Below are 14,820 nucleotides of genomic sequence, written 5' to 3' on the forward strand. Positions count from 1 at the left end.
AAATATTCAGATCATAGCAGGAGGTGATGTTTGAGCAGAGACCTCAGTGATCAGGAGCCAGCCAAGGAAAGATATGGAAGTATACTCTTCAGGGAGAAAAGCCAGTATAATGGATGGTGGGTATGAGGCTAGCATGTTCAAAGAACAGCAAGAAGGTGAGTATGGCTGAAGCAGAGTGAAATTTGGCAGAGTAGGTGAGGAGGTCTAAGAGCAAGTGGGACCATATAGTGTAGAACTTTTTAGGCAACATAAGGACTTTGGGTTTTAAGTGCGAAGAGAAGCTATTATAGGGTATAGGGTATTAAGAATGTTAATTTAGCTACTGTGTTGAGAAAGGACTCTAGGAGGGCAAGATTGGAAAGAATAATATCTACCTGGAGACTTGTGATTGTCCAGTTGAGAGCTGAGGGTGCCTTGGACCAGGATGGTGCCAATAGTGTTTATGAGAAATGGTTCCAATCAGGTTAGCTTTTGAAGGTAGCACTCTCTGGACTTGTTGATTGATTGCATCTCTGGGAGATGGTGAGGGAAAGAGAAGAGTAAAGGGAAAGTAATGATATGTGAATGGTGCAGGGAAACATGTTTGAAGAAGAAATTGAGAATTATTATTAATTAATTAATATTATTAATATTAAGGTTGATGCAAAATAAAAGGATTTTATCCATTCTTAGTGCCACAAAGGAGAATTAGGGTGGCTGGTAGAAATTTTGAAGTGTAGATTTTATCTTAATGTAAGGACGAATTTTCTAATGATTAGGATTTTTCAAAATGAAAAGGACTGGTGTAATTAGGCAAAAGATACACATAGATTTTTGAGGGGGTGTATTTAAGCAGAGGTTAAATAAACTCTTAATGAGGATGTGGTAAAATGCAGATCTGAAGGAGGATATACTTACGGTCTCCTTTTTTTTTTTTTTTTTTTTGCTGTACGCGGGCCTCTCACTGTTGTGGCCTCTCCCGTTGCGGAGCACAGGCTCCGGACGCACAGGCTCAGCGGCCATGGCTCACGGGCCCAGCCGCTCCGCGGCATATGGGATCCTCCCAGACCAGGGCACGAACCCGTATCCCCTGCATCGGCAGGCGGACTCTCAACCACTGCGCCACCAGGGAGGCCCCGGTCTCCTTTTTGTTCCAAAATTTTATGGGGATTATAAATTAGGAACTAAAAACACTCTTCTTTTTAAATTAAACCTGCTATTCATAGATATGTTCTGCTGAGTTCTTATCCAGACAACCCAATGACCACTAGACAATAAGTCTGTATCTACTAAAATACAAATAACAAAATGCTGGTGTAAATTAGGTTGTAGGTTATAAAGTATTTTCACATACATGATTTCATTTAATTTATTTTCACACAATTCCAATAGGTAGAGCAGTATTTGCAATCCCAGTTTAGAGAAGGAAATGGAAGCTAAGAGATTAAAAATCTGTTCAACCTCATAGAGTACATACTAAATGGGGGAGCTAGGGTTTGTATTGTGGTTGATGATATATGTGCCTTTCTGTTCACAATCAATAACTACATTGCAAATAAGTAAATAAAAATATCAATAATCAAAACAACACATAAAAATCATTCTAAAAACAATAAGGTGTAGTCTTGTCTTTAAAATATTGAGATTATATTGTTTCTTACTAAGACTTAATAGTTTTTTTTTCCCTTTAGAATATTTTTAACATATTGACTAGAAACTTTTCCTAATCAAGAGAATGTTGGAGTGAATGTTGGATGAACATTCAAAACTGTGTATTTACAAGACGAATGAAACATGTTCTGTGGTCCAGTTATTTTCTTTTGTGTTCAACTTGCATGAAGCCTCTGAAACACTCAGCTCCTGTGTCCCAACGAGCTCTGTCAGTGTCCGCACGTTTGGTCTCCTTCAGGAAATATTGAAGTTGGGGTTTTCATCACTTCGAAAGACAGGGAGGGTTGCTTCAAAGAACAAGGCCAGTTTTGAGATGTCATTGCCCACATAAAACCATTTAACTACATGGTTAAATATAGTTATTCTTCAAAAATATGAGTGAAAAAGAGCCTCTGTTATAAAATACATGTTTGGACTTTAAATCAAACTTTCAAGTCTAGTTCATCATCACAATGACATAATAATCATTAAAGGCCAAACCAACAAGGTTCTGGTGAAAAGATCAGAAAGAGAGAAATGGTTTGAGTGCTTTTTTTCTGTTTTGCTTATAAGAATACCACGAATTTGGTTTTAGGACACAATACTAAACAGGAATATATATAACATATAACCTAGAATCTCTTATTTTTGCTTTTAATGTAAGGACTATTTAGGTGTCCAGTTTTTTTTTAAACATTCTGTAGCAATTCTAGGATTAAAGGATGCATTGGTGGAAAGATAGAGACAAGTACATCCTGTCTCAGGATTTGTCTGTTTTGGGGGATGCAGTTTTTCTCTGCCTCCTACAGATCTGGCAAGGCTTAAGGAAAAACAAAAAACTCCCAAAGATCAGATAACAGAGTAGACAATGAGGTCAGATAAATTTGTATTCTCTGCTGCACCATATATCACCACTGTCTGTGTGGTTTCAGTGAGGTTTATGTGATGGAAAGTTCCTGCCTTATTTGTTCTATTTCTTAAAAACAAAATCAAGAGAGGTGTTTGTATTTTTCTTTGCAGGAAAAAAATTACTTTATGTTGATAAGGTGTAAAAGTCACGCAGGCTTTATGATAAAGAGCTTAGGTAATGCAGAAAAAGGTTTTAAAAAAGAGGACAGGGCTTCCCTGGTGGCACAGCGATTGAGGATCCCCCTGCCAGGGCAGGGGACATGGGTTCGAGCCCTGGTCCAGGAAGATCCCACATGCCGCGGAGCAACTAAGCCCGTGCACCACAACTACTGAGCCAGTGCTCTAGAGCCCGCGAGCCACAACTAGTGAGCCTGCATGCCACAACTACTGAAGCCCGTGCTCCTAGAGCCCGTGCTCCACAACAACAGAAGCCACCGCAGTGAGAAGCCCGTGCACCTCAATGAAGAGTAGCCCTCACTCGCCGCAACTAGAGAAAGCCCACGCACAGCAAAGACCCAACGCAGCCAAAAATAAATAAATTTTAAAAAAAAGAGGACGAAAGCAATCACCCCAAATTCTGCTAGAAATAAGCAACACTAACATTAATGGAATGTCATTACAGACATTTTTCTATGTAGGTATTGATATGAAGATGAATAGAGTAGCATTAGAAAGATTATAATTTGTGCACTGCTTTAAGCAAAAATATTAAAATTTAATTTTGTTTTAATTTATCAGAAGAAAAAGAAACTAAATCAAAATTGAATAATTGTTGAACAAATAAGCATTTCTATTTTTTTTTTTTTTTTTTTTTTGCAGTACAAGGGCCTCTCACTGTTGTGGCCTCTCCCGTTGCGGAGCACAGGCTCCGGACGTGCAGGCTCAGCGGCCATGGCTCACGGGCCCAGCCGCTCCATGGCACGTGGGATCTTCCCGCACCGGGACACGAACCTGTGTCCTCTGCATCGGCAGGCGGACTCTCAACCACTGCGCCACCAGGGAAGCCCAGCACTGCTATTGTTTTTAACTACAAGAGATAATATTGTATAAAGGAGCTCTCAAATGTTGAGAAAATAGATCATAAAAGATATTAACACATTTTTTTGAAAACATGTTTCAGTTTTAGATCATAAAGATTGAGGACATTCACACTTTCACATTTTCTCCCAAACTCCCTTTTGTACCTCCAAATATTTATTATTTATATTAGAATTTTTGTATTCTCAAGATTTTTAGTTTTCACATTTAATTCTAAAACATAATTTCCACAATATTTAATGCAACTTTTATAGATTCAGTGATAATCCCTAATCTTTATATGATTTCTGCATTTCTGAGTTCTTTAATTTGATTCCTCAGGGTTTTGTCCTCAAGTTGCTTAATCAAGAAGGGCTTCCATGTGCTTTATGCCCTGAGTTCTTTTTATGTTTGAAAATTTCTGCATTTATATTTGGGCAGCATTTGGCTGGATATAATATTTTGGGGTCATAGGGTTTTTTTCCCCTTTGGAGATGTCTTTGGATGAATGGGCTCATTCTTCCTCTACCTGGAGAATTCATAAGTTAAATTGAACATATTTCAGTGTTGAGCATATGAATCAAATTCTCCTGAAACACCAAGTGTTCTTTCAGTACATATATTCACTTCTTTTTTTTCATTTCAAGGACATTTTATCTTATGTCTACAAACTTTTTTCTAATCTATTTGGGATTTTTCTCAAGCATTTTCCCATAATTTTTCAGAAATGCTCTTCTGCTTCCTGTTTTTTCTAACTTATTTAGTACTAATTTTTTTTGTCTTAAATATATTAACTTTAGTCTGCTATCCCTCTTTTCATTTCATTGTGTTGTTTTATCATCTTGTATTTGAGCTCTTGTTTAATTGAATTCATGTTCTTATTAAATAAACTTACAGCGTGAAACACTTGTGGGAATTCTCTCCAGTATAATTGATTTATATCTTCTTCTAGAGTTGATTTTTTCTGTCTCCTTATATGAAATGTGATATAATTTCCTTTCACCCTAAGTTTGCATGGTTGTTTGTCATTTCTTGCTTATGCTGAGCCAGCTCTGTTTAGAACTTCTCTTTGCTCTGGTAAAATATAGGTGAATTTTTACTACCTTCTAAGCAAATCTGAGAGTAGCTTTCTTTCTCTCCACACCACAGTTTGAAGTTTGGGTGATGTATTTTTATGTACTTCCTTTTCTATATTTTGAGGGTAAAGGGCTGTGTGTGTAGAGGTGGGACTCTATATCACAATGCATGGGTTATTCCTTCCTCAGATTTTATTAAAAATCTATTAGAGGATGTTTACTAAGTGGTTAGGCTGAATGCCTTTCCATAAGGGAATGTCCCAGGCCTTATATCATGCTGTCAAATCTGTTGCAGCTCTCAAGCTTTTGCTTCTATCAGGGAGATTCAGCTTTACTGGGTGCTTCGCAACATTCACTGGCTCAGGGAGTGTCGAGAGGATTGGGAGTTGTGCCTCGTTAAGTCAGATTTCCTGGTTTCCTTCTTTAACAATTTGATTGGTAAAGTATACACTGTGTCTTTTTTGTTGGTTTGTTATGTTTTTTTTTTTCAGTCAAATTGCTTGAGGTAGAACATACCTACAATAAAATGCCCCTATGGTTAAGTATACTGTTCTAAAGTTTTCTCAGATGTGTACCCCTGTTTAACCACATCACAAATGAGATATAGAGCATTTTCATCACCGCCAAAACTTCTCTCACACCTCTGGAGACAATCGCCCCTCCACACAAAACTCCAGGAAACCATGGCTTTGATCTTTTCTAGATTTTATGAAAATAGGATAAGATGGTATATACTATTTTGTGCCTGACTTCTTTAACTTACAATGTTTCTGAGATTCATCTAAACTGATGAATATATACTGAGATTCATATATATACATAAATATATATGTATGTATGTATCAGCAGTCCTTTCCATTTTATTGCTGAGTAGTATTCCTCAGTGTGTATATACCCAGATTCATTTATCGATTCACCAGTTGAAAGACATTTGGATTCTTTCCAGTTTGTGACTATTATGAAGAAAGTTGCTATGAACGTGATTGTGTTCATCCTTGTATGGACATATGTTTTCAATTTCTGGGTTAACACCTAGTGGTGGAATCCCTGGATTGTACACTAAGTTTATGTTTACTGCATAAGACTCTCAAAATGTTCTCCAGAATAGCGTACCTTTTTACATTCTCACCAGATTAATAAGATCTCCTACTGCTTAACAATCTTCCCAATGTATTTTGTGTTTTCCATATTTTAAATTTTATCTATTTTAATGTGTATGCAGTGGTATCTTATTGTAGTTTTATTTTCCATTTCCCCATGATGCATGATATAGAGTGTCTTTTCACATGGTTATTAGTCATTTATATATGTTCCTTCATAATGGTTCAAATTCTTGTCCATTTAATTGGGTTACTTTTTTAAAATTTATTGAGTTGTAAGAGTCCTTCATAATTTTAAAAAGTTCTTTATACTTTGGATATAAATCTTTGTCAGGTATATGTTTGCAAATAATTTTTCCCAGTCTGGCTTGATTTTACTTTTTCAACTGTATTTTTTGAAGTCTGTTTTATCATTTTTGGTTTGTTTTGTGCTTTTGATATCCCACGTAAGAAATTGCTGCCTGCCCAAGGTTGTGAAGATTTTCTCCTGTTTTTTTTCCTAAAAACTTTACAGTTTTAGCTTTAGGTTGATGATTCATTTTGAATAATTTTTTGTGTGTTGTATATGCTGAGGTTCATTGTATTTCATACAGATATCAAGTTGTACAAGAACCATTTGATGAAAAAAACTACCCCTTTCCTATATAATTACTCTGGAAGGTTTGCTGAAAATCATTTCACCATATACTGACAATTTCTGGACTCTGAGTTCTGTTTCATTGTGGTACATGTTTAGCTGTACTATAATACCACACTCGATTATTATTATAGTTTTATAGTAAATCTTGAAATAAGAGTGTGTAATGTGTAAGTCTCCAAACTTGTCATTTTTTTTCTTTTTCCAAAATTATCTTGGATAATCTAAGTTTATTCCATATTCGTGTATTTTTAAATCAACTAGTCAATTAAATTAAGCTTACAAAGGAAAGTTACTCATCAATATTAAACCCTTCCTTTTTATCAACTATAGTGATATATAAATAATACCCTTCTATTTATATGTATATCTGGGTAGTCATTTGGACACTGCCCAGATGTTCAGAAATATAACTTTTAATTTCTAGAACATTCCTAGTGTTTCTAATAACTAAGTCCCAGTCCCAGTGAGAGCAGAAGAACTTGCTACTTCAACATTACCTGTTTCTGGTTTACAGCTTAGTCTTTTAAGGAAAAATACTCAGGATAAATATTTACTTTTTCAGGATTTCTACTCATTCTGTCTTTTCCTTCTCTTTTCTCCAATGGTAATCTGGAAGTGTGGTGTAGGACAGCTGGAAAGGTTAGGAAATTAGTTGGTGTGATGTTACAGAGTAGGAGCCTGGACAAATTTAGTAGGAAGGGAAAGGAGACAATAACAATGAGACAAGATGCCAGGTCAGGGAGGTTGTGACGTGCTTCTCCTCACCCAGCCTGTCATGCTGGCTCCAACATAGGATTCATTGGGTTTGCCCTTTCCTACATCCTTTTCCATATATTTATAGTAAGTAAATAAATGTGTTTATACCTCTTCTGTCATTTTATACTGTGAAATCTCAAACAGGTACTAGTTTACTAATTTGTTTTAGCAGTAAAACTTTTTAAGATTTCATCTACGTATGTAATACACTATTCACTCTTACCAGCAAAGCTGCAGAAAATTTAGGGCACTTAGTCCTCCTTAGTACTTTAGTAGAGATTCCATTGCCACCTTGTGGTGTTTTATGTGATTACAGGCTGATGATCTCCACACACCCCCCCACTCCCACCCCCCAACCCCCAGCATTTCCCTGGTGATTAAGTTGATTTTCCTTTTTTAAAGACAAATACCTTATCTCTTTGAAAAGTAAATTTGATTTTTAATATTTGATTTAAAGTTATTTTATAGTTAATGAAATATAAAGCTTTTAGTGTATTTAAAAGGACATTGTATGTAAATATAATGGGCCCCTTTCAAGTCAAATTTTTACTTTATGCAAGTTTTTACATGTACAAGTTTTATTTTATACTAATTCTGGATTGTATCTCTGCAAGTCTTCACAGTGTATTTAATTTACAATGTTATAGATCTAAGGTCATTGCTAGATATGTTTAATGTAGTGTGATGGTGATTGCTCTCTATGGTACTTTAAGGTCTCTGCGCAAAATAGTACATTTAAAACTCAACAAAGATATATGGACTTTAATTAAAGGAAAAAGAAGGTTAGGAATAAAGTATATAAAGATTCTCATATATGACCTATTGTATTATTCATTGTCTTAATTAGAGTACAGAGGAAATGACTTTGTTTTAAACATTAAAAATTTATCTTCCTAACTGTAAAAGATTAATAAAGGATGTTTAATTTAATTAAAAAGATAATATTCAATGTGCCTGAGTAGGTTATGTGTGTAAGAGAGAGAGGCGGTAGTGACATAATTAAATGAAGAAATTGTGAAAATCAAATATTAAAAATGTAGATTCCTTAGCTGGAGGTTAATTCATTGTTAGTTACTGAAAATCACTGGAACTTCCTCTTGGGGTGTCAAGGGAGCCAAATACCTACTGGTTACCCATGATAATCTCCTGGAAGGTCCGTGGAGTAGTTTATGTAAATTTCTGAGCTATGCCAACACTTACACTTTTCCTTTTTTTTTTCACTTTTCCTTTTTTCAAGAATCAATAATATCAAACTTATATTTAATGAAAGACATCACCTGAAGAGTACCTCTTGAAGCTGGTCATGTCATTCTTCTGTGATTTCGTTCTTCTTTCTTGGACACTTAACATATATTTTTTTAGAGCAGCAAGTAGAAGCAGAGTGTATCCTCTGTAGAGTATTTTTTTCTCAGTGGAGTATTAAAAACACTGGTTCAATTTCAAATTTTTCAAAACTTTTTGTCACTTAGGCAAGCTAAAACAGGGCAGCCAGCAGGGGTCAGGCTTTTCAACAGCATGGAATTGAAATTTCCAACGTTGTTCAGTACCTTTTGAGATTCTGTACGTTTCTTCATTACACCATTAACATTATACTCGTCAGAACTGAATGCTTACCAGTTATATTGTTAACTAGAACCAAAACAAGTACGTGAGGAATTATGAGGCTCTGGGGAAGCTTTCTAAGCCAAAACGATTTGTTTAAAAGTAATACCTAGGGCTTCCCTGGTGGCGCAGTGGTTGAGAGTCCACCTGCCAATGCAGGGGACACGGGTTTGTGCCCCGGTCCGGGGAGATCCCACATGCCGTGGAGTGGCTGGGCCCGTGAGCCATGGCCGCTGAGCCTGCGCGTCCGGAGCCTGTGCTCCGCAACGGGAGAGGACACAACAGTGAGAGGCCCGCGTAATGAAAAAAAAAAAAAAAAAAAGTAATACCCATCTGTTACTAAACCGAGGATTTTAAAAAAAGACTCCTTATTTTATATGTATTTCTTCTAGCAACTGCTTAAGAGTTCATTAGTGCTTTGCATTAGGTTATCTGTGTGTGTAAAAATGAACAAGTATGAAGTCTATTTTAGAATGTTGAAAAGTGATGGAAACATGTAATGCTTTTGTTCTGAATATGACTAATTATGGTTATTTATTTTAAATTCAGGACCTGGCCTTTCATTATTAAAAGCCCCAAGCAGTATAAAAACCTTTCTTTCATGGATGCAATGAATAAGTTTAAATGGACTAAAAAGGAAGGTCTTGCCTTCAATAAGATTGTCCTTAGCCTGCCGGTGAACGTGAGGTGTTCCAAGACAGACAACGCAGAGTGGTCGGTAAGCCCCACTTTGTTTCAGTCTTCGGGGAAACCAGATGTTACATCTTACCTGACTCCACAACAGATACCATCAAAGGAACAGACAGATATCCGTAAACCCAGTGGTCCAGCTGTCTTTTGATATGTCTGCGTATTTATGCAGTGATTACTTAGATTGGCCCAAAACTCCTGATTCCACTTCCTTTGAAGAAGGCAGTCTATTCTAAAACTAAAATTGGGGTGAAGAAGGAATAAAATGGGATGAGAGCTTCAAAAAAAAAGACAGAGCGTGCTTTCTATCTCTTCTTTCCCAAAGGCGTGTCCGGCCCTCTTTGCCCCCTCGCTGGGAATCCTTAAGGTTCTGACACCCGGACGGTGCACAAATTCCGCATCCACACCAACACCCCTTTAAGCCCTGCAGAGGCGCAAGGGCTGAGCACGCAGTCCTGCTCTTAAATCACGCACTCAGTGGTAATGTCTGCTTTTTCCTTTTCAGATTCAAGGGATGACAGCATTACCTCCAGATATAGAAAGACCCTATAAAGCAGAGCCTTTGGTGTGTGGAGCTTCTTCCACTTCCCTGCGTGGAAATGTGTCTCTCGAGCTGCTCCTGTGCTTCATGGTTCTGGGCGGCGCACTAAGCTCCACAGGCTTGTGCCAGTAATCCTGTTGTGCTCCGTAACCATGGTTTTCCGAGATCCGAACCTGACATTTAACGTGCAGGTTAAAGACACTTTGGGCATGAAGGGTGAGGGTGAAGCTCTTGGAGACTTGCCTTTCACATGTTCCCTTCCTCCCCTCCCCCTCTTCCCAGGCTGCCTGAGAGATGTCAGTCGGGTTCTCATCTTTTCCTCAGAAACATCTGATAAAATGTATTGACCCCCAAATAGAGCAAAGCGGGCCTGACTTCATATAACCTCTTAAAAACTATGGATAAAGTCAAGTGGAAGTAAAAGAGTTCTTTATCTCCTTCTGTATTTCATTTTATTGAAATACTCCTTGTTATTTTACTTTTTAACATTGTTGATTTGGTTTCTATATTCCTTTTTTTTTTAAAATGTTTTCATCTTAAAGGTGTAAAAGGAAGTACTCCCCATTGCAGTTGTCTTCCTCTTTATTGCCCTTTGGTGTGGCTTCCCAGATTTAACAGCGGTCCTTCCTACCTTTCCACGTTATCTGGTTCTGTTCTTTTTTGTGAATTACCCACGCACCTCAGTGCTTTCTGATGTTGCCCATTCTAGTCTCCTCATTTATCTGAGTCTGAGTCCCAAACTACCCTGAATCCATCTCAGAGTACTTTTCCCCACCTCCCCCTTCCTTGCTCAGCACTGGCCAGGTGAGTTTTTTCCTTGAGCTCTGTCACTATGTAAAAAGAAAGAGGCTATGGGAAACATAGAAATGGTACATAACTGATTGTAGGCTGAGGAGAAAATGTAATTGGCTGCAAACTCTGTGCTGTGAGGGGTGTTTTGTGGGGCTCCAGGGCAAAGGCCAGATAGTGTGAACCAGCTGAGGAGGGTGTGAGGCCCCTGTAGTACCTCCCTGACCATGGTGGGTGTCACACGTGTTGCATACTGGCTCAATCCGAGTCACAGTTGCTATTGTAGATGTATTTTTATATTAGTTAGTAAACTAACTTTCCATCGTAAAATTGTCACCAACTGAAAATCTTGTCACCTTTTTTGGTTCTCTTGGTATAGTATAGATTAGCCAAATCTTGTTTTGTGTCTTTTGCTCATTTCTTAAACTAAGTCTGTTTGGATAATATTAATAAACTAAATAAAATTAAATTTTTGTGTGGTATCTTGCATACTCCTTGAGAGAAGCAAGTGGTTCAATACCGCTTGATTTGACAGTCCAATCAATTAAGAATGTTGCATTTTTGCATTCCATTTTTAAGCCATTTCTCCCTAGCAAACAATGTCTTCAACACAAACTGTATTGTCTTTTAAATAAATATTGTGTTTCAGAGTTTTTCCTTCTTGATTCTCAGAATTTGTCCATCTAATGAAATACTTGTCATGTTTTTGAGGAATATTTTATTGTTAACTTTAATTCTTTTTATTTCATAAGTGTTATATCAGATTCTATGATTTTCCTTCTAAATATTTATGTAAGAAATATGATCATCTCAAACACTCCCTATTTGAAATTTCATGTTTATTTTTACTTCAGAATTTCTGAACCTGAGATATCAAAGTAAAACGATTTCCTTTGGAAATTGTGTAATATTATATTTGTTTTCATTGTTCTTAGTAAGGAAGGTGCGCATGCTGGCTAGAAAAGGATACACAGCTTTTGGAAACTCAAATTTTTGGAGCCAGGGGAATCTATTTTTCTACTTGATGTTGCTAAGAATAAAGCTGACATTCTACTCGTAGGAATTCTCATGAATATATATAATTTTGAGGCATTGACTCTTTCTTTGAAATTGGGATAGGTTATCTGTTGAATATTTGGTTGGATTCTGATTATATTCTAAGTTAGTTTGCTCTGTAGTTGCGCAGACCTTCCTGAACAGCCCAGGCTTTTTACTGCTGCCCTGGATCAAGTCACAGTACCTGTTTCCTAGGCTATCAGGGAGGAGTGCCTGAGACTCAAGGGAGGACAGAGTCTCCATGTACAATGGTCCCTGGTTTGAGCCTCCGTGTGGGGAGGGTCAGAGAAGCATCCATGATAAAACCAAAATTCATCAAGGCCATGTGAGGTTGAAAGTATCTTGGGTGATCATTTTCTCTGGAGTAGTCTCAGGCAGGGTCAAGGGTGATAAGAGTGATTAGAGTGATGCAGTCAACAGAGGCAGATGAATTAAGAGCTCTGGACTTTATCTTAATGGCTACGGAGGCCAATGATGAATAACAAATAGCAGGACATTTGGAAGCAGGATATAACTGCATTGTACAATTTGCTCAACTAAACTCTTATGTTGGACGTACAGGCCATTTCCAGTTTTTCAGTATGATAAACACTGCTGTGATTAACGTTCTTATAATTAAAACTCTCATTTCTATAAGTATTGCCTTATAAGTTACTATAAGTGGAATTACATATTAATAATTGCATATGTTTGAGAATTTTGATGAATACTGCCAGATGCCTTCAACTTATTGTTCAAATTATTCTCAAATGGTTCAGAAAAGAATCCTATCTATCTATCTATCTATCATCTATCATCTATCTATCTATCATCTGTCCACAGAGAGAGAATAATAATTCAGTATGGTAAAATGATACCAAGTGAGGACTGTGGGTGAAAGATATAGAAGTTTTTTAATACTATTCTTGCAACTTTTTAAAATTTGAAATTATTTCAGAATAAAAAGTTACAAATACTATAATGAAAGATCCACCTATAGTAAAGTGATCCAGGCAGGTGATCTTCCCTAGACAGTGGCAAAGAGAGAAGTTGGAATGTGATTATGCCTCAGATACCCATGGGTAAGGGCAGGGATGACTGGCAATTTGCCAGTTCTGACTAAGGATGGAATATATTCCCAGTTTAGAGGTCCAGAACAAAGGGCTTGAAAATTTTAGGGATTTGGAAAGGATCCCAAAACAAAAAAGGAAGAGGTTTTGGAGCTAGAAATCATTAAAAATATGTATCATTTATTTCATGTTTTCCCCCTGATTATAAATCTAATGTGTAGTAATGCCTATTCACTGAAGAAAATTTAGAAAATATGGTAACTTAAAAAATAGACAAAACCCAAATCTGTTAATCCTATTACCTAGAGACTACCAACTCTAACTTTTTGGTTCATAAGCTTCTAGTATATGTCTGTGAAAGTATATATTTATGTGAATCCATATTTGATATTAGATAACACTAGCTTCCGAAACAAATTCCAAAATATCAATGGCTTAACATAATAAAGTTTATTTCATATTCATTTACTAGTTTGATGTGTGTGGTTCATTTGCTAATTGGCTTAACTTTTTTTTTAAAAACATCTTTATTGGAGTATAATTGCTTTACAATGGCTTGTTAGTTTCTGCTTTATAACAAAGTGAATCAGCTATACATATACATATATCCCCATATCTCCTCCCTCTTGCATCTCCCTCCCACCCTCCCTATCCCACTCCTCTAGGTGGTCACAAAGCACTGAGCAGATCTCCCTGGGCTTTCTTTTTGTGGTGATTCAGGGACCCAAGATCCTACAGTTCCATCATTCCTAGAGCCTGGGGGTCCTATGCGTTCAGCCGGCTAACAGAGAAAGACCTGAACTAGAGTGACATAAGTGACCACTTTCACTCTGCTGATTAAAATTAGTCACATGGCTTCACTGGAATGTGAAAGGGGCTGGGAACGTAATGTCTGTTTGGATAGCTGCCTCCTAAAGATAGCACTACAGAAGAGAATCTCTGATGCAATAGATATTTTTAGCAAAATTGACTTCCATCTAATCCAGTAAATTCCAAGAGTTTTGAGTTTTAGAGACAATTATCAGACCAGTATAGTGTTGTCAATTATATATATTTGTCAAGTAGGTCACTAAACAGGATAATTAGTATTTATTTAACATTTTTTTTGAAAGCCTACTTGGAGCCAGGTTCTTACTAGAATGTTGAGTTTATAATTGTGAGTAAAAACAGATATTGTCTCTGCCATGATGGAGATTATAGCCTCGTGGTAAAGCTCATAGCTGAGCCAAATAAAATCTTCTCTCTTTATTTATTTATTTTTAAAATGGAAGGATTCAGAATAAATGTCAGTCCTTCAAACTGAATAAATTTAGCTTTATGAAATGCTTATTCACCATCCTGAATCATCCCTTTTCCATAGATTATTTGGACCACAACCATAGTTTATATAGTTTTATCTATTTTTGGTCATCTTAGTCTTACAAGATCTTGATTGACAGTTGTATCCAAATCCAGCATAGTCAAACTGGTAGTTTATGAGAAGAAAATGGTCAATTGAATAGACTTATGGCAGCATCCCCTACCCCCTTGGCGAGAGGTGTGTTCCATGGAAAATATGAATAGTGGTGGAAAATTGATACAAAGTTAAAGAGGGTTACTGTTGCACTTTTCAGAGTTTTGAATATATGAATGTGCATTTGAAAGTCCAAGCTATATAGTATGAAACATTTCCCGAACTCATTGACCACTCTACCACGTTGTAGTGGAGCAATGTTCCCTAAGGAACAAGCTTTGGGGCACACACTTTTCCCCACAGAGCATGTCCAGATTTATGTAACAATTTTTCTGAAGATTGCAACGTGTCCATGGCTAGCTGCAAAGTATAACCCAACAGACACGGGCCTTCCACGTGTGTTCATTGGTCTATTCCTTATTTGCTGTTCTTTTTGCTAACACACTATTTTTTATTAATCTAGAGTTAGTACAATTTACGGAGAACAAAGAAAAGGGAATTTACTTTTTTAAA

General features: G+C 36.8%; 1 protein-coding gene across 3 annotated transcripts in view; it reads left to right on the top strand.

Annotated features, from left to right (window-relative positions):
• MOXD1 (monooxygenase DBH like 1) overlaps positions 1-13,318 on the top strand; it is an 81,532-nt gene extending 68,214 nt beyond the window's left edge. For all 3 annotated transcript variants that reach the window (XM_082633743.1, XM_082633744.1, XM_082633745.1), the window contains 2 exons: positions 9,279-9,447; positions 9,925-13,318. In XM_082633743.1, the coding sequence (XP_082489869.1) occupies positions 9,279-9,447; positions 9,925-10,092 (337 nt within the window). In that variant the 3' untranslated portion in view covers positions 10,093-13,318. The remainder of the gene's footprint in view (positions 1-9,278; positions 9,448-9,924) is intronic.
• Positions 13,319-14,820: the final 1,502 nt, after the last annotated feature.

This window comes from Mesoplodon mirus, assembly GCF_964341445.2.
Source record: "Mesoplodon mirus genome assembly, chromosome: 10".
Lineage (NCBI taxonomy): Eukaryota > Metazoa > Chordata > Mammalia > Artiodactyla > Ziphiidae > Mesoplodon > Mesoplodon mirus.